The 21,089-nt window shown below is 43.0% G+C and overlaps 1 protein-coding gene across 1 annotated transcript; it reads right to left on the bottom strand.

Moving 5' to 3' along the window:
- Positions 1-15: 15 nt before the first annotated feature.
- dtd1 (D-aminoacyl-tRNA deacylase 1) lies at positions 16-20,690 on the bottom strand. Its single transcript, XM_026169687.2, has 7 exons — positions 20,640-20,690; positions 20,371-20,515; positions 18,921-19,011; positions 17,969-18,204; positions 15,393-15,490; positions 8,976-9,140; positions 16-1,808 (listed from the first exon to the last, which is right to left on the bottom strand). The coding sequence occupies exons 1-6, from the start codon at positions 20,673-20,675 to the stop codon at positions 8,985-8,987; spliced, it is 762 nt and encodes a 253-aa protein (XP_026025472.2). The 5' UTR covers positions 20,676-20,690; the 3' UTR covers positions 16-1,808; positions 8,976-8,984.
- Between the last annotated feature and the right edge of the window lie 399 nt (positions 20,691-21,089).

The following is a 21,089-nucleotide window of genomic DNA, read 5'->3' as shown; positions in this document are numbered from 1 at the left end:
CAAACAGAGAGACGCTTCTTTCTTACACCTTTATAAAAATGACAACAAAACGTACATTCAGATCTGTCGAGTGACAGCAGGACAGCGTCACAATGAGAAACATGAATAAATAGCTGATGTCAGAGTTGGTCCGGTCACACTGATAGTGAGGTGCAGCTGGCCCCTCTCCGCAGGTGTAAAGCACAGGTGAATGGGGCAGTCGCAGAAACTCGATCCTGGTCTTACAATCGACTGCAGCACCCTTTCTAGAGTCATTCCCACTGAGTGGGTCAATAAATTGAGGAACACACTGAGACACAGGTCACATTTTAGCATTTAAAGTCCAACTGAAATCACATCTCCGTCTGCTGTAGTCTAGTCAAAGTGATTTTAAAGTGTAAAGCTATTCTTATTTCTGTTAATGAAGAGACAATAATGATTTGGGGCATCAAATCCACTCTGGCAGCCTCTGAGTTAGTTGGTTACCATTCATGTTTCAGTGAAAGCTGAGTCAGTGCAAGCAGATAATGTTAACAAATGTGCGCCGCTAAATGAGTACATGATACACAGCCATCTTTATGCTACGTCACTAAGTTGCTAGCAGACAGTAGTTAGCCAAGACTCGGCTGGTTAGCCAAACTAATGTTGTTAGCAATGCGCTTTTACCCAGTGGATGTTTGTTAGCTAACTTAGCAAGTCGGCGTGCAGCATCGTGCTTACATGTAGCTGGAGATTTAATGCAGGCTGTTGTTTGAAGCTTTTGTGGGGTGTTGCTGCAGACTGCTGTCTACTTATTAGTGACGTAGCTTCTGATTCCAGAAAGTGAAGACCATGCAAAAGGCCAGCAGGGGGCGACTCAACTAGCTGCTAAAAAAGCAGTCCATTTGTACAGAAATCAGTGTGGGAAAAATTCATCAGTGATCTCAAATTTAAAAAAAAGAAAGAAGGAAAAGTAAATACTGGTGATGTGTTTATGTGCTCCGCTGATATTTTTCGGTCTTCTTTACTAAAACATGATGATCATTTTACAAATTTACAGCCAGAATTAGGAGAAAGCAGGATCCAGGTGCACATTTAGTTTCAAATTAAGAAGGTAAGGCCAAAAAGACTGAGCTTGAGGACTTCACTAACCAATGACTGACTTTACAGAAGTTTCATCTCAAGTCTTTGCATATGAAACGTAAACTTGTCCAGCTACAAACAACAGGGCCATTTCTTTTACAGAGCAGACGGTGGTAGCAACTTCAGTTTGACCTTAAACAAAATCTGCTACTCAAAAAGGTAAAATAACCTCTTAGACCTCAAAAATTTGACAAGTGTCACAATATATAACAAGCTTGGTACATTCTCACTACCATGATGTTCCTGCAGTATAAACTCGGAGCTGAGCTGTGCTTCAGGGTCAGAGTCATGTCTCTAAACAGAGACTAAGTCAGAACAGACAGAGAGAAAGCAAAAGACAAAGAGACAGATGGCGGCAGAAACATGAAACGATGGAAAGAAAGGGAGCGAAGGGAAAAGGAAAGCCGAGCACATAAAGCTACTGGGCTGCACGGTTTTATGATGTTGCCATCACCCACGCCTCCCCTCCCCTCGCAAATCTAAGAAAACTGTGCAGTGTCATGTGGCCAGACATCATCTTTGCTACATGTAGCCGGTCCTATCTGAGTGTGGAGGAGAGAGGCCAAGGGGACGATGTCTGAAACAGGCTGAACGAATCCTGCTGATTTCCAAACAGGAAGGACAGTCCAGGATCAGGTGAAAGAGTCGCTGAGGTTTAAGGCCTTCCTGAGGAAACTGGGCTCACCGTCATGTCCCCAGTACGACATCTGCAAGACACGAAACAGCAGTAGTTTAAACTCTTTTTCTTCATACTCTCTCAGTCATTACACAGTCATTCACATCATTACAGAAGATCAACCAAATGTGGAAAAATCTTCCCATGTGACCCCCACAGGATGAGCTGATCTTTGTTGCATAGGAACTTTAGCAAATGTAATTAAGCCCTGTGAAATTAGACCCTGAAACCATCAACATTATCAGGGTTACAGCACCTTTATGTTTATAGGAGTCAAAATGTAGCGCTTTGGAATTTTCTTAAGCCTTTTTGAGTCCTCAAAGCATATTTATTGGGCAGAAAATATCCATGTGAAAGTTCAGGATGAAAAACACATTTAAGCTCTGTTAAGAACTACAATGAAATCAATTTCACCCCCCGGTTCAGCTTCATATTTATCTCTCTCGCTCATGTCTGAGGTAGGCTTGGTTAGCATTCGGGAATCAAACCCACAATTCCCGTTCCAAAGGTGTGCAAGTCTTACTACCACGCTATCCAGCTGCCTTCTCAGACAGGGCATACATGGAACGCCATAACCAAGTGGCTGGTATAGCATACAGAAACATCTGTGCTGAGTATAACCTGGAAGTCCCGAGGTCAAAATGGGAGATGCCCCCAAGGGTGGTGGAGAATGACCGAGCTAAGATCCTGTGGGACTTCCAGATACAGACGGACAAAATGGTGGTGGCTAACCAACCGGACATAGTGGTGGTAGACAAACAGAAGAAGACGGCCGTAGTGATCGATGTAGCGGTTCCCAATGACAGCAATATCAGGAAGAAGGAGCATGAGAAGCTGGAGAAGTACCAAGGGCTCAGAGAAGAGATGGAGAAGATGCGGAGGGTGAAGGTAACGGTGCTCCCAGTGGTAATCGGACCACTCGGTGCAGTGACTCCCAAGCTAGGCGAGTGGCTCCAGCAGATCCCGGGAACAACATCAGAGATCTCTGTCCAGAAGAGCGCAGTCCTGGGAGCAGCTAAGATACTGCGCAGGACCCTCAAGCTCCCAGGCCTCTGGTAGAGGACCCGAGCTTGGAGGATAAAAGCTCGCAGGTCTTTTTGTTTTCTTTTAATAATATATTTATTATCAGAAAACAGATGAAACATACCTGTGAATATTCCATGAGATTCTTATGATATGCTCATAGTTGGTTTATCCACTAGGAATTTTGTTGGGTGAAGTCTCGTTTTTAGTTATCTTGGCTGGAGCTGTGTATTCAGCTCCAGCCAAGATAACTAAAATCAAGAAATGATGACATCGGGTTTTGATACCTCAAGAAAATTAAAATAAAATAACAATGTAGGGCATAAAAAAGACAATGGTTTAATCCTGAGCTCCATCCTGCTCAGACAGCAGACACACACGGACCTAATCTGCACAGATTATGGTATTTATGGACTGGGACACTCCAAAGATCACAATCTAAAGCCCAAATTGGTACAAAAAAAGAATAATCTTTTCTAAAAGATGGTCTATGGTTTGAGTGGGGGACCTATATACTAAAAGCCACTGCAGGGGTGTGGTTTCCTACCACTCTCTCTCTGCTTTCATGTCTGGTCAGATTAAGACTAAAAATCTTTAAGATAAATCTTTAAAAACCAACTAACACAAAAAGCAAGATTATATCGACAGCAATATCTTTATGGACTAAAATAAGCCATTCAAAGCTAAGCATGGACGCTTTCCCCCCCACAGACTTTGGCCTTATTTGTTACTTTCCCATTTTATTCCTGTTAAAATGAAAAGAAGTAAAAATTCCTGGAGGTTTAAAGTGCAGCTTCCATTTTAGGTGAACAGACAAATTCAAAAGTCTGCATCATATTAAAAGATCTGCACAAAAACGCTGACGGTAGCAATGAAAGCTAAATTTAAAGATGCAGTTACGTGTGGTGTGAACATCTCCGACAGTCCTGAGAACAGCTACAGCTGGAACCTCTTCACAGCAGCTGAAACCTTCCTGTACTGATAACTTAACATAACTCTATTTTGAAATTAGAGCGTTGCAGACAGGAAGGACGAGCAGAGAAGATAATGGAGGGCTGTAGGGCTGGGCGATATATCGAGTTTTTTAAAAATATCGATATATTTTCATACGAGATATAAGATGTGGCAATATCGTTTATATCGATATAGCCTATGTTACGTTATAATTATACTTGTGGAGCCGCAGGTTTGCCTCTCTTTCGTCCACTTTTGTCTCTACGCAATGTTACTCGGCCTCGCCTCTCCTTCACTGAACACAACTCCGCCTCCCCCATAGCTTCACCTGCAGGCAATGACAAGATGAAAGCGGAAAATCTCCGTTAGCGAGTTACCGCGGATGGCCCCGTGCGTGGGGCTGGATGGCGTCAACGTGTTAGCGAGCTAACCGCGCTAACGACATGCAGCCCGGAGGGGCTGCACGGCCTAAAATCCTTTCATTTTCTCAAAACTCGACAGTGCGCCTTATGTATGAATTCTGGTTGTGCTTACTGACCGCGAACCGATTTTATGTGGTACACAGCGCTCAGCAATCTGTCAAAAAATGTTTTAATATGACTTTGCTAAGCTACGGAGCTGCACGGCTTGATGTCGGAGGATTACGGCTACCGGGGAGGAGCCTCGCGGAGTGATACGTACTGTGTGTGTATAAGGACCACAAATGGCACCTGTTTAGAGACGTGGTGCAGCTGTGAAATCTGTCTCTTTGTTATTACGCTCAGCGTCTATTAGTTTACATTTTGACTGCACAATTGTGAGCTTTTTGTTATGCACAAAAACAACATTGTTTTCTTTTATTTATGGACCATGATTATTTAATAAATGCTGATAATTTATTTTTGAGTAATTTCTTCATGTACATCTACGCTGTATGTAAATAAAAGTGCCCGTGTGACATCTGGGACACAGTGTGACTAAGAACTCTCTTTTTGTTCTTAACTTATGGCTTAAAAAAAAAAAATCGAGATATATATCTTATATCGCTATCCAGCTAAAAAATATCGAGATATGAATTTTGGGTCATATCGCCCAGCCCTAGAGGGCTGTCGCAAATTATTCGATGGAAGTCGAGCACGGCTCATGTTTAAGTCACGCAAAGCAAACCTGGGGAGCACCAGTTCTCTCTATAAAACATGCAGCTACAGAGCTAAGCAAGCAAGGCCGCTGTCCTTTTTCCTCTTTCTTCCACCCATCCCTCTCTTTCACTACAGCACACACACTTCCCGAGGTGCTGTGTGTGCACTCTCTCACTCCAAAATCCAAATAACAGTCACCTTATCAAAAAAAAACCAAAAACAAAAAACCACTCCCTTTCCTCTCACATTTCCCCCTCATCCCTGGCTTCTGGTCAGACCTTATGTAACAAGGTGCTGAAGCCTCCAAAACCTGAGGATTACACTGCATCCTCCCCCGCTGTGGAGGAGTTCAGGGAGGACATAATAACATTGCACCTGCAGATGTTTTGATGGAGGTTTTAAGCCATTAGAAGCTAACAGCAGCTATCAGGTGACTGGATGAGGATCACTCCAGAGTTTTTTTCCCCATACAAGATATGAAAATGCTGATTTAGTCAATAAAAGTCTAAAACTTTGGGATCAGGTTTTCCGCTTCTGGCTCAGGGTGTTTGGCGTGTCATAATCTCCTGCTCAAAAGTGACTGAGTGCCGCCTACTCCAATCGAGAGACGTCAGTAAGGTTCGACTCTACGGATTACTTCTACACCACATATTTCCCCAATAGATTTTACATTTAGTGTCCACTTCATTAGACACACCTTTGTAGTACAGGGTTGGCCCCTTGTTTGCCTTTAAACCTGCCTTAACTCAACATGACACAGATTCAACAAACCGCTGGAAGCTTTCCTCAGAGATTTTGTCCACATCAACACGACAGCATCACACAGTAGCTCCAGATTTGTCAAATGAACACCCAAAGGTGTTCTACTGGATTTAGATTTGGTGACCTTTGTGACAACTTGAGCACAGTGAACTCAGATGATGTGAGCTGCTGGAATGAGCCATCAGAAGATGCTCGGCAACAGCACCCAGGTAGGCCAGCAATCCCCAACCCCCGTGAATCGTTTGGTACCGGGCCGCGAGAGTTGAAGCTCGGGTGTGAAATGTATAGTTTTCAGGGTTTTTATCGGTTTTTAGTTGGTTATCTCAGTTGGTACTAAGCATTGTTGGCATCTCCCACACCATTACACTAGTAGCAGCCTGAACCATTGATGGATTCACGCTCTCAGGCTAAATTGCCAGAGGGTGTGGTCTTCTGCTGCTGTGGCCCATCAGCTTCAAGGTTTGATGTGCTGTACACTGAGAGATACTCTTCTGCAGTTCAGATCAGCAGTTTCTGAAGCCGACCAGCCCATCTCAGGTTGCACTTCAGCAGGTCAGCATGCTTAAATGCATTGAGTTGCTGCCATGTGATTGACATTACTTGCTCCAGACCAGCTTATGTGTTCAACTTAAGTTACTATGGTAATGAGAGCCACCTTCGTGACAGTGAAACTGATTTAAGCTTGTGATACCTCACCAACCCATTAATCTCACCTCTCTGGTGTCAGTCATGCTTTTGTCTGAATGCAGCTAACTGCACTGCCCCATCTTTGAGCACAAGGATCAGGAAGCATTGCTGCCAGTTTGAGGGCATATCCATTAATGCACGTCTGCCAGAGGGTTCACAGAGGGAGAGGAGCTGTGCTGCAGGAGCCTGCAGCCTCAGCAGGGAGAACAGAGGGGGACACAGAGAGAGCTGACTCAATGCCTCCCCATCTCTGTTCTCCCAGAACTCGTCTGTTTTTGCACTAGTAAACAAATACTCAAGGCAAATAAGAACAACCCCCCAAAACATACCCCCCCACACCAAACCACCCCCAACACTGCAATAAGAAGCACAAAATGAGAAACAAACAGGTCTGTCTCTCATGAAGGTTGCTGAGTTTCACCGCAATGTCAACAAAAACAAAGAGATCAGGCACAGATGGAAAAAGGGAGATGTGGAAAACAAGAACAACTGTAACTGCTTCTCACTGCAGATTTAAGGGCGCCATATTGCACATGACACCATACACTAATATTATAAATGGGACATAACTATTTTTGGGAGGTGACTGCATTTGTTGACAGTGCAAAAGACAAAAATGATCTTGCACAGATGCAAAGCCATTTTGTTCTCAGAGTTTCAGCAAATTTAAAAGGACCTAAAACCAGGTAAGCACAGGAAATGCTGTTTAAAGGTATAACTCTGTTTCCATAAATAGAGTTATACAAAAAATACTGCAGTTTAGAAATGCTTTGACTGCTCAGTATAAAGTAGTAAAGCATTATATACATACAGATACACCAGATTTCCAGAAAAATTGGGAATAAAACTAAAATCGGCTTTTTCGTCATACACTTGAACATTTATTTAACAGACAAAAGGACAAAGAAAAGATTTTAAATGTTTTTTCCACTTAAACTTAATTTTATCTCTTAAACACATTTAGATGCTTGCAACACACTCCAACAACTTTGTGCAGAAACATCAGTGAGTTCTGGGCCCAAGCTCATCCGAGATGGAGCGAGCAACAATGGAAACGTGTCCTGTGGTCACATGAGTTCACGGCTCAACGTGCACCAGTGCCCGTAGCATGGGGGCTTTGCACATATGTGAAGGCACTACGAGGAGGAGGAATTTTAGACAGACATATGCTCCCATCAGGAAATTATCGTCTTTTCCCAGGAACTCCGTGTGTAGGACAATGCCAGGCCTCATTGGAAAAACCTGGCTTCGTAGACATGGAGTCTGTGTGCTTGACTGCAGTCCTGATCTGTCTCCCTTTGAAAATATCCAGCACATCATGAGGAGGAGAATCAGGTTTTAGTTTTTCTTGGATTTTCAGGAAGTGTCCCAACTATCCCAGTGGGGTTTGTACCGATCCACTACCTAAAATACTGCAATTTCACTTCCCATAACCCAGGTGGTCTTTGATGGTCTGCGCAACACAGCAGATTTACTATTATCCAACTAATAATAAGAAGTCACTAACTAGCAGATGTGAGGCTTAGCAGACAGCTAGTGCTTACAGCTGTGTTAGCACACACCTCAAAGTAGCCACATCGCTAACTCTGAGTTTTACAAAAATGCAAGCAGGTGAGTTATTAAAAAACTCCACCTCCTTCCAAATTTCCAAAACATGACTAATTTTAAAAGCTTGTTTTTAAATTAATTATGTGCCTGAAACAACTCCATCACAGATCTCCATCCTGGGATACTTTCTGGCTCACAATGCATCATCCTCCCGTACCGTTTCCAAACCCCCACCCTCCCAAAAAAAGTCGAGCAGAAAAGACACGCCAGCCCAGACGCTCAGCTCTCCATATGGTCACTAAAAGCTGTTGCAGCAAGTAAAAAGCCATTTTATGAGCTTGATATCCTGTTTGCTGTGACCTTTCCAGGAGAACCGCACACTAAACACAACTACCCACAACCTCGCACACACATAAACAAAGTGACGTGCGTGGACGAGCATGCAGGGTAATTAAGTCGGCCGGCAAGCTGTCCTGTTGTGGCTCTAATGAAGTTTCAGTGGTACCAGCCTTGGCAGACACGTTTCCATATTTACACTTGGTTTGTTTCTTTAATTTCTTGGATCAATTTATGAACTTCCTTCTGCCAAGGCTGGAGGAGCTTTCCAGGTTACATCACTACTCCAAAGTTGTGGGAGCTGCCTCCACAACGGCCAAAAAAACAATAACTGCAGCTCTGAGATGACGACTGTGCAGAAGCAAATACTAAGAGTTAGAATTAGACTAGAAATGTCAACTTTTTTTTGTTTAAATTGTTTTTGAATATTGTGTAGAAAGTATGAACAGCAGGTGCGTGCAAGCCTTTTACTTACAGTCAGAGCCGTGTGCCTGAGATAACCACATCCTCCTTCTATGACATCATATATTTGCAAGAGTAGAAAAACAATGTGAAACTGAGCGGTTAGAGCAGTGTGAAGCCTGAGCTTTTGTCTCACAGGTGCTCTTTGTGCACAGACTGATAACAGATAACAGCATGGGGCGTCCCCTTTAAGATGAGCCTTTATTTAGTGGGAAATGATTGACAAATTCTAAAGACTAAATTAGACAGACACGCCTGAGCGTAACTGTACCTGACTGCATGTGTGTGTGTGCATATTTCCCGTTCACCTTGATGACCTAAGGCTCCCTCTCCGAAGACACGTCCCCCTCTGCCCCACTGCTGGCGTTGGGGTCCTGTCGAGAACGCTGGGCGCCCTTCTCCCTGCCGGACTCTGAGGGACCCTTGGAGCGCGTCTTCTCTTTCCTCTGCTGCTGCTTTTCCTGCTTTGATAGCTGAGAAAATACAAGAAAGCAAAACGGCTGGGTCAGAAAGACAACAAGCAGTTTAAAACAGCAGCTAAGCTTTTAAGATCAGAGCTCTCACGGGACACACACATTGTGGTTTTGTAAAATTTACACAAGTGGAAGCATATAAGTAGAAAATTAAATAGGCCCTAAGACTGATCCTTGTGGTACACCACAGGTAATGTGAGCCGTAGATGATGTAATCAAAAAGAATCCTTCCAAATATTCCTGAATCCAGATCCAGATTTCGATCGAGTCCGGCTCCTAAGAATAATATTTTCATGCAAGTCTGGCCATAAGCTTTTTTCCCCCACCTGCTAACAAGCAGACAAACAACCCGGTCACATTACATCGTAGACAGAGGATAGTTAGAATAAGTAATAATAATTTATGGATTCTTATTTCTAAAACTGTAACATTTCCCTTTTCCTACTCTGCGACTGAAACCTGACTCATCTGGGCCTCCTGGTGGCTCTGTGGTCCCACCATGAACATGCTGCATCATGACTTGCAGATCATGACCTTTGCAGTATGCTCAGTATTCACCCAAAGATCCTGACATGCATGACAATTACAACAATTAATTAAACAAAGAAAAAGAGGCCCGTGCCAGCACTCCACATTTGTGATACATGACTACTTCTATTCTCTCGGCATTCAGAGCTATTCCGAGCTGTCATATGATCCCCTCAATGAGTCTATTGTTGTGACTGCACGCACTCCCTCTTTTCAAAATAGCCCTTCATGCTGCCACTCAGCACAACTAGTCAGACAACTCTACTGATCAAAAACCGCTCCTCCCTCATCTTCACGGTTCATAAACATCACTCCACAGTGATGATGAAGTAGGTATGCTACCTGACATCCAAGATAGTCTGGAAACACAGATGGTAAAACTTTTATGGTTGTAGGAGAAATATTTATGAACTACATGTCATCTTAAAAATCCAAAGCATTGCATAAGACATTACATTATTCAACGAGTACAAAAAAGACTGTTATTCCCAGCTGAACCCATTAACATGCTGTGGTAAGAAACTAGGCCTGCTGTTGTCTTTGTTGATGATATCGGTCAGATCAGTGAGTATCTGGAAAGTGACACCATTTTGCTAATTATGCCTCCAGTTGCTGCTTGTTTGTGGGTCTCTCTGCATCCAGTTAATAACTGAACAGCATGCTCTATTGGGTTGAGATCAGGTGGTTAACTTGGCCATCAAAGAATATCCCATTTCTTTGCCTTAGAGATCTCTCAGGTTCCTTTTACAGTTTGCTTTGGGTCATTATCCACTGGCACTGGGAAGCTCGGTCTAATCAGTTCTGCAGCAGTTGGCTGAATCTGAGCAGAGTGCAGCCCTGCACACTCCAAAATCCATCCTGCTGCTCCTATCAGCACTCACGTCATCAATAAAAGCAAATGACATGGTTCCACACGCGCATGCAATAATGTGACCTCCAATGTGTTCGACAGATGATGTGGTATGCTTTAGATCAGGAGCTGTTCCTCTTCTTCTCCACACTTGTCATTCTTTCACAAGTTAATCTTTGTTTCTTCTTTTCAAAGAATTATTTTTTCCAGAACCGTGTCGTCTAAAACAGCGTTCCCCAACTTTTTTTGCGTCACGGACCGGTTTATGTCTGACAATATTTTCACGGACCAGCCTTTAAGGTGTCGTGGATAAATACAACAAGATAAAACCAGTACCGGTACCAAAAAAGGGAAGATTTATTCATAACACACGGGAAAAGACCCAGAGAAACCAAGTTACAGATAAAAACGATAAAAACCCTGAAAACCATCAATTTCACATCCGAGCTTCAACTCTCGCGGCCTGGTACCAAATGACTCACAGACCAGTACCGGTCCGTGGCCTGGGAGTTGTACAAATCTGTACAAATGTACAAATCTAATCAAGCCTCCCCGTTCTTCCTGTGTAACCAGCGGTTTGCATCTAGCTGTAAACGACTGGTTTCCTCTGCATTTCATTTCAATTGATTGTAGACTGAAAGAGATGCGTCTACCTACTCGAGAGTGTTCTTGACTTAGATGTTTTTTTCTTAACCGTGAAAATCGTTCTGTCATCATGTACTTTTGTAGTCTTCTGTGGTCCTTCAGGCCTTTTGTGATTGCTGAGCTGATTGGTGCATTTCATCTTTGTAAGAATGTTAATTTTTAACACTGCTGATGTGTTTGCTCTCTCTAATAGGTGCATTTTGTCCTTCAGTCTAATGATTGTTTCCTTCTCTTGCATCTCCATCTCTTTGGACCTCACATTCAGAGTTCCAGTGAACTGTTACCAAATATAAGTTCAACACTTGAATGAACTCCTCACATGTCCATAACACTGGTTGTAGGTCAACTCAATTGCTTTTAAACCTCTGAAAATGGCGTCTATGTAAATTTTAAAAAAAATTCTAAACAGTTAATACAATACTTTTGTTAATCCCCTTGAATTAAAGCTGTGCTTCAGTCACATCTTGATTGTTTGATATAACACCGTGGTAGTGCACAAAGATATCTGTTTATAACTCCAACACTAAAGCTCCGTCCAAACCCAAAACTCTGATCTCCAACCCAGTGAAAGCTCAGCATGATCAAACATTATGTAACTCCTGTGAATGTTGGGTTTCAGCCCACAGCCTAAATCAAAATGCACCAACAGTAAGGTGAACAAACAGAAAAACTCTGGAGCCCTCTGCCATCAGGCTGCAGCCTCCAGCTTCCCAAAGAGAACATCCAAAACTGGATGATTTTCATTGCTCTGGATAACTCTATTGTTTGCTGGCCGCTTGACCCTGTGGTGGACTAAATCCCTGATTCATGGAAAGAAAGGAACAGTGTCTGCTGGCTGTTGCTTCATTTCCCACCCCGTGCCAAGCGTAGCCTATTGGCTGGCCTTTTATCCCTCATGTTCAGTCTTGGCTTTGGTTCCTCAGCCCCCACAGCAAAACATCCCAAACAGACAAGATTAAAATTCTGAGGACTGCTTAATATCCCTCCCTTTGGGCAAGCAAGCCAAGTCCACCAAGGGGAGAGCAGCCAAAGCCTGCCTGCAGCCAAGGCATAAGGACGCTAACTGGGCTCCACAGAAGTGAGCAGAATTCAGGAAGGCTGCACGAAGCTCGTTCTGGTGGCAGAAGGAGCTGAGAAACATCCTGTCGCTGCAGGAGACCGTCCACTTTTGCACTGATTTCTATCTCCATTACTTGACTCTTATTCATTCATAAATCAGCGGTTAAATGCACAAAAAAAAAAACCAAAAAAAAAAAAAACATTTCATGACTCGTTCACAGAATCACTGCAGAGAAAATCGAGTAAATCCAAAGTTGAACAAATCACGAATGAGACCATGATCATGTAGCTTGATCCAGCCTTAAAAAAAATGAGGAGTGAACCTGGACTTTTCTTCAAAATAAGAATTTGATCTCAGTTATCTTGTTTTAATAGTTGTCGAAACACAAAAATTGTGACTGAAATTAAAACCTGACAAACTGATCAATCAACAAAGTTTTTGCTTCAATTAAAAAATGAAAGAAAACAAAAATGCATCAATGATGCAAAACGGACTTGAAAAGAAAAGATAAATATTAGTTACAGCTGCATGTTAATAAATCATCTGCTGCAGTGTTAATTGGTTTTATAAAAATAGCTTGCTTTAAAAAAAAAAAAAAGGGACATTTTGCAAAAACAGGCAGGAGGAAGATGAAGATTTACAGATGTAGCAGGATTTGGGGATAAATTTATGAAGTACATCTCTGTTCACAGTTCAGATTTTCACAGCCGTCCTGTAACGGTGTTTGTTTTCTTAACAAGCGATGTGGCGAGAAAACACTTAAAGGCAAAGAATCAATGAAATACAAAGTCACTGAAGAAGCATTGGGTTGTGGTACAGGATGATCTTAAGAATAAAGATCAGTTTATATTTTGAGGGGACACTTTGAGTGAAGGTGAAAATTAGGACTAAATGAAGCTAAAAGAAGTTTGTTTTATGTGTTTTAAACAAATAGAAAATCCTGGATTGGCTCTGGAACCTTTCCTTCATTTTAGTTTATTTAAAAAGGTAAAATAATAAGAAAAAAAATAAGAAAATGAAACTTCAAAACTGTTAATTTAATTCAGTTCTGGTGCTTTCAGTCCCCTGGAGCTGGTCCTCTGTACTCATATCAAGACTTCTCAGAAGCTAAAATGAATCACCTGCTAATGTACTTTTCATCCAGCACCACACTGATGTCGCTTTCCCTAAAAGCACAGAGCATGAAAACCTGTCAAAGCTCCCTGCATGCAATCAAAATGATATACTAACCCTTTCAGATCACAGCGCACACTTTCAGAATAAAACCATCCCTTTAGAAAGGAGGCATCCTGGTTTGACTCTGGTTTCCTGGAGCAAACAGTTACAGCCTGGACAGGTACAGCAGAGGGAGAGCGTGAGCATGTGGGCCGATGGTGCCAATCATCTCAAACCCACACATAACACCCTGTCTCTCTCTATCTCACACACACACACACACACACACACACACACACACACACACACACACACACACACACACACACACACACACACACACACCTAAAAACAAATGGGGGACTTTTCAGCTCCTTCACGGAGGCGACTGAGTGATAGTGAGATATCAGTGAATCAGCGCGGCTCCGTGGGGGTGACACACGTTAATCGTGGCTGCTGTCTGAGAGCTTAAAGTTTTGTTTTCTGCTTTCTCAAATCTAGATTGTTTTTCTTGAATCCTTAATTCTGCAAACTTAACACCCAGCCTAAAAAGCACTAGCTTTGCAAGTGAAACAAACCATGAGCACATCAGCATAACGACAGGGGCACATCTTACATGAAGGGCTACAGCCAGCAAGTTAGCAGTAACTGAACCTTCAAAATAAAAGCGTGGGGCCTGTTCAATGGTAGATCAGTCACACGGGTGTCTCATATGGATGAAAAAAATAAAAGAAATAAGTAAAAATAAGTAAGCTAATTTAGTGTGTTTTACTTTTCTAATATTTTACTTTATTTTGTTGAATTTTTATTGCATTTGTGGAAAAAAGTCGATGAAAGATTGTGAGTTATAAAATCAAAACGATCAGCTGGGCAGCAATGATCTGTGAGTTTGTGACTTTGAGTGAGATGATAGGTTTTCCCACATGCAGACGCATCCACACAACACACTACTTTGTGTATTATACTTCTAATATTCATTTAACTGGCTGGATTTATAGATGTTATTGGATATAATTTTTATATTGTTTTCTTTCCTCGAGTTTCACTTTGCTTAAATTCGAAGCATTTGTGGATTTTAAAAATAACCTCTGTGTGACTCTTTCAAACTCAGATCTAAGGATGCATGACTTTATAAATCTTAGATTTAATTTTAGTCAGTCAGATATTGAACAGTATTCGTATAAATCACACAAAATCAAGCAAAATAAACTAAAAATAAAACAAACTTCAAGAAACCTGAAGGGTATAAATAATGGATGCTTCTTATTTCACTCATTTTAAAAAAGAAACAACAACAAAAATCTGTAGCATAAGAATCAAGAGTCTGTACATGAGAGGAGAGCAAACACCGCCACCTGGTGGTACAATAGAAATGAACTCCTTCACACTGACAAATTAGGGAGCTCCTCCCTGCTGACCCTCTCAGAATCAGCTGATTTTTTAAATTTTTTTTTTGTGCAGTAACTTTTTGGAGTGTGACTATATTCAAAAAAATGTTGCATGCCTTGATTAGATGCACCAGAGTTACAGGCCCTCAAAGTACAGAGAGACGGGAGTCTGTCGAAAATCGGTGCTTTCTTAGTCACCTTATTTTTTATTTTTTTAATGTAAGTACAGGGAGGTATCCATGTGAAATTTTGATTTCCTCTGAGCATCATTGTCATGGGACGCATCCTAGTTTCAATAAACTGCAGCAATTTCATGTCTTTAATGTAGAGGAACAGAAACAAGCATTGATACTGGAGCTTTTTCTGATCATTCACTGGAGAAAACTTGCATGAAAAATGCAATTTGGGCAAACTTTGAAAAGTCATCTGACAAAGTGGGAGAGTTGCTGCTCAGTACAAGTAACAGCATATGAAAGGTCTACTTGTTATCTAACTCGTATACAAACATGACAGGTGATCGGTAACAGGTAGACTCCTGCAGGCACTGCACATTGGAGGAAAGGCAGCGGCCAGTGGTATCTGAGGTATTAAGATGAGTCTTTAAAGCTTCGTGCCGAGTGATGTACCTGTTTGGGGTCTGTGGGTCCAGTCGGTGATGTCAGTTCGATGGTGACCGGTCCGTCGTTTTGAATGTGGACCTGCATGCGAGCCCCAAACTTCCCATCTACAATGATAAAACCAGGAAGACAAATGAATAGAGATTACAGTTTACAGGCATCAGCACTTGATGTTTCACGATGTGACGTGGAGCTTTGAGACATTGGGGACAAAGGCGACGGAGAGGTGCGAGGACAGGAAGTTTCTCAAATGTTCTCCTTTCTTCCACCGAGTCCACGAGATTAATGACACCATCTGCACAATGAAGCCGTTGGGCCGCGGTGGAAAAAGCGCTGCATCATCGCATTTTCTCTCTGGAGGGGGAGGCGGAAGGCTTCCTAATTAAGAAGCCCTACACCTCCCTCGCTGGGACAAGGTGTTCTCCTCACCTGCTCCCCGGTGGGCTGACCCAGTTCACCGCCACCGTCATTGCCAGCGCGTCACCACACCGATGATCCACCGCCTAAACTGCTGTAACCTTACACCGAGATGGGAATACGGGCAATTAAATAGCAGGGAGCAGGATCACTAGTCCAGGCCCATAAGTGTGTGGCAATAGCTGTGACCTTTGACCTTTTGTTTCCAATTAGCTTTGTATCAGGTAACAGGCATTTTTCAGCCATGCCGTCCTGCAGCCTCCTGGGACTCTATTAAGACTGGTCTCTGAAAAGACCGCCAACAGACTGTGGCTATTTTTTTTAATTAAAATAATCCATCTTAGCTAGAAACAGCAGCTATCAGCTCAATATCAATATCCAGACCTAAACTCCAGCAGGGGGCAAAAATCAGAGGACTTTAAAGTGGGGCAGTGAAGATGATGAAGGGCTGGATTTACTGAGAGGGGCGTTGAGCGTTGAGGATGAAATAGCTATGTGCTAATTAGAGTGCAGCTAGTTCATTTCATTAATGACCAGCTTTTTAACTAAAGCAGCACAAATTAGCAGCTCCACAACAAGCAGGCCTGATGAGGGAGCGGGTAACCCGCTAACCAAAATATCAGCGTGAAGGTTTCACGCAGCCGTTTTTCTTCACACACAGCATGACAATTCAGATTAAAGGTAAGCAGCTGATGGGTATGATATGTTTTTTACTCTTCTGCTGGAAATTACAGGGAACTGTGTGATCTCTGGATGAATCTGACACTCAGGTGGAGCAGAGGGTTCATCGAGATGAAGCATGCTTTATAACAAACCTGAAAATACCTGCAACCATCGGTGCTACCCCTCAGCCTGCTTGCAGACACACCTATGGCATCAATTCCAAAGTCCTACATCATGTGTTAATGAAATGTTACTGAGCCACCTGCATAAACATGAGCACAGCTTTTGTTCTTCTTGCTGCATGCATGCATGTCTTGTGATATTATGGATGTTTAGAAATAGTCGATTAGACGATTAAACATCATTATTGAGCACCACAAGTCAGTTAAAGCAATTCTTCTTCCCTTTTTATGAACGTACATTACTGGTCACCGGCTCGTCCTGTAATTTAACAACACTATCCTCCAACATCTGTAGCACCCGCAGACACCTGAGACCCGCTCTCTGTGATAGGAAGTTGTAAAAAAGCGAGGTGGAAAGTCGGGCAGACGACAGCTGCATAAACCAGCGCAGGTCTGCATTTAAAGTAGAAAATGGACAGGTGCTGGTTCGATTTATCAGAGAAAACTAGCGTTTGATTTAACCATTTGACCAAAGAAGCATGTGGATGCTACGGATCCTAGCACTGCTAATGTTAGCACACGCAGCAATCCAACCGCAGTCTGAGTGTTTGCAACGTTAACATCAGCAAAAAGAGATGCACATCTCAGCGGCATCTGAGAATAACTGGATTATCAAAGAATATTATTCAGTTTCATTCATTCTCTTAAATAACCACATGTTCATATGGACAGTGTTTCTTACTTTTGGACAAGTAAACTGGTCACCAGCAACAGAACTACTTGAGAAGCTGGAGGAATTTATTTAAAGTTAATGTTAAATATTGTAAGATTCAAACTAGGGATGTAGTCAACTAGTCAGCAAACACACTGAAAGCATTTAAAACTGAACCCAGCCCAAGCACGAGGCTAAACATGGCTGTTTAACAGCTAACGTTAGCAGTGCTAACTTTAACCTTCACTCTCTGCAGGCTGGCGTCCACACGCCTCTCACACAGCCACTCATTTCCTACTTCAAAGTATTGCAGTGGTTTATAGTTCATGTCTGACCCTTCACATCGTACCATACCAGAGAGGAAGAGGCTCTGCTGGTCGTTAGAGTCGCAGCTTTTGCCAACTGCTGACACGCATCAATAAAGTAGGAACAATCTGTTTAACCGACTAACAAAGCAGCGATCTTAGACTCGATTAGTCGCACACGTCTAACATTAATCTGACTCGCTTCACATCAGAGTCCCATTAACAGCTGCTTTTAATAAAGATTTTAATCTTAAACTGCTACTGCAGTTTAAAGAGTCAAACCGGTGTCCACAGCTTTCAGTCACAGTGTTTTATAGTCAAAAAGAAGGCTTTGCTGACGTGGCCCTACGCCTCTGTTTGACCCACCTTTAATGAGCTCCGGTTTGTGGGTGCTCCTCATGTTCTCCAGCATGCTGTCGTAGAAAGGCTGAGCGAGTTCTGCGGGCATGGCCGAGTGGAAGTCCGGCTTGTTGCCCTTCAGGATGCACTGCAGGGTGAACTGGCTCACACACAGAACCTCAAAGTCTCGCTCCATGACACTTTTGCTCCACGCTCGGCCGTGCTCGTCCTCGAACAGCCTCAGGTTCAGGATCTTACGCACCCTGAAAACACAAAGATGAGAACAACACAGTAAGCAGCCTCTCCTACACTTCTGTATTTTATATTAATCTTTGTTTTTATTTATTTTACACTTTCTGTTTTCAATTCAGTCAACGGTGACAATAGCCATCCATCCATCTTCATCTGCTTTATCCGAGGCCGGGTGGCGGGGGCAGCAGCCTAAGCAGAGACGCCCAGACCTCCCTCTCCCCAGCCACCTCCTCCAGCTTATCCGGGGGAACACCAAGGCGTTCCCAGGCCAGCCGAGAGATATAATCTCTCCAGCGTGTCCTGGGTCTGCCCCGGGGCCTCCTCCCGGTGGGACCCTAACCCAGGGGGCACCCTTGTCAGATGGCCGAACCACCTCAGCTGGCTCCTTTCGATGTGGAGCAGCAGCTGCTCTACTCTGAGCCCCTCCCAGATGGCCGAACTTCTCACCCTATCTCTAAGGGAGAGGCCAGCCACCCTTCGGAGGAAGCTCATTTCTGCCGCTTGTATCCGCGATCTCGTTCTTTCGGTCACTACCCACAGCTCGTGGCCATAGGTGAGGGCAGGGACGTAGATCGACCGGATCAGAATCATTGAAGACATTTAATTTTTGCATAAATGTTTTATTATTTTGACTGTGTGCTTTTAGTTTATTTAGATTTCCCTTCTTTTTATGATGAAATTACAGTGTTTGAGATCTCAGGGTGTACTTTCTGCTTTCTGCACTCACATGTACTCAGCATCCCTCTGCGTGTCCTCCACAGATATGCCCAGCAGCACACACAGTCCACGTCCGATCGAGCTGATCTGCTCCTCGCCCACTGCAAGAAAGCACAACAAAATGAACACTGGCACAGAGATATCAGGCAACACCGTGCCCACAGAGATCACAACCAACTTGAAGAAATCAGACAAAGGAGATTTTATGTTTTTACATCCTCAAAATTTGTTCATTTTCAAGTTTCTATAAAAGCATTACAGGCAGCTTTGGACATGTGTGGATATTTGCAACTGCAGTGAATTTGTTTTTCGTCTTGGATACTTGGAACTGATTTAAACCTAGCGGTAAACGCGTTCTACTTGACTGTCTGAGGGTCACTTTGGCCTTCTGTGCACCGAAGCAGTGAAATTATACCAACGCATGTCTCAGAATCCATTCAATGTAATCTCTCACACAGATGCATGCCCTACAGAAGATATGTGCAAACATCAATTCTTGCCATTATTCAAACTGTAGAAACCATCAAATTTGTGTCTTTAATATTCGTTTCTTCAGCTTTTTGTTCATTTTACTTATTTTTTTACATGACAAAATGAGCCATGTCAGAGATGTCAGCATCTGAACAGACTCACACCAGCAGCCTGTTGCTTACTGGCCAGCTGCTCTAACCTCTGCTCTTCTAGCTACTAAGAGTCATGCTGTATATACTGGACAAAGGATGCTGAAGATGGAGCTGCCAGGCAGGAAGAAGAGAGGAAGACCACAGAGAAGACTCATGGATGTAGTGAAGGAGGACGTACAGAGGGTTGGTGTGACAGATACTAGGGTAGGATCAAATGATGATCCACTGTAGAGAGCTCTAGAGGACGTCATGTTTCCCACACAATAAACATGAAGATGGATTTGACTGATTTTCTTTATTGCGATAGATTGTGAGAATTGTGACTTGACTTTGTACTTTTTAAGCATATTTAGGAGAAAAATAAAAACTGACCGGTTAAATCAGCACTGTAGACATTTTTAAACGCACTTTCTTAGCGTGAGAAAATAATATAGACTGAGAAATAAAATGTAACCACGCATATATGAGCGTGTTTTTGTGAACTGTTTGCCCGCCAGCTGTTGTTACTGTTGCACACCGGCAGCTAGCAGAGGCTGACAGGTGGCCGGCTGTCGGAGAACAGTCGCCAGCCGTGACGTCTGTCGCTCAGCCGTCAGCCCCGCAGACATACAGGACATGTTCACTGCTATCACGCCCCTCTGAGCTCCAGCAGCGGCTGACAGCTGGAGAGACAACAGCTCTGCTGCATTCATTCTGCATTCACTCTGCTGGCTAATGCTAACCCTGCTAGCTTAGCTAAGGCGACGTGTCAGCGACGGAAACGAGCGGAAGCTGTGAGCAGGCTCGAGTTTAAATACATTCTCAAAATGCAGCAGCCGCGCTCAGGTTAAAGCTTACCTGTCACACTCGCCTTCGTGACTCTCTGAATGATAGCTTTCATTGTTGTGGTTGTGTTGGGGAGCACACTGTCACAACTTCCGGGAATCAACAGAGCGCACGGCACGATGTCTCCCCCTGGTGGTTGAAACCGGTAACACGGGTCCTGAGATTCAAGCGTACAGGGAGGAATTTATTAAAGCCCACGCGAGACTTTTACAGCTGACAGTTTTTACTGCGAGCTGTCAAAGTGGATAAAGCAAGAGTGAAATTAATAAAACCTTAGTTACCCAGAAAACCGTGAAGGTGAACCTGCATGCACACATGCTGCACCTAAGGGGAGTACAGCCTACTTTAATAGACAGATAGATGCTTTATTGATCCCACAAGGTTAAACTTTTGTGTTACAGCAGCATGATAAAGAATAAAATCGTACAGTGTACAATACACAACAAATAAACAACAAAGTAAGAGGTTTATACTATGAGACTGTTGTAAACAAATTCTTGCAGTGTGATAAAAACAAACAAAAATGTAGTTAAAAAACAATGAAGAAGAAGTGCAAATTGGATTAATAAATAATATGTATAACTAAAAAAACAGCAGCATGAAGGTATAATACAAAAGCATGCTTCAATCTGTAGGAAAGATTTCCTAAAGCATTCTTTATGGCAGTGAGGTTGAATCAGTCTGAGGGAGAAGGAGCTCTGCTGCACCCTCATATAGATGTCATCACATCA

This window comes from Astatotilapia calliptera, chromosome 6 (genome assembly GCF_964374335.1).
Source record: "Astatotilapia calliptera chromosome 6, fAstCal68.1, whole genome shotgun sequence".
NCBI lineage: Eukaryota > Metazoa > Chordata > Actinopteri > Cichliformes > Cichlidae > Astatotilapia > Astatotilapia calliptera.
The sequence above is the reverse complement of the archived record's forward strand: the minus strand, read 5'-3'. Positions and strand labels throughout refer to the sequence as shown.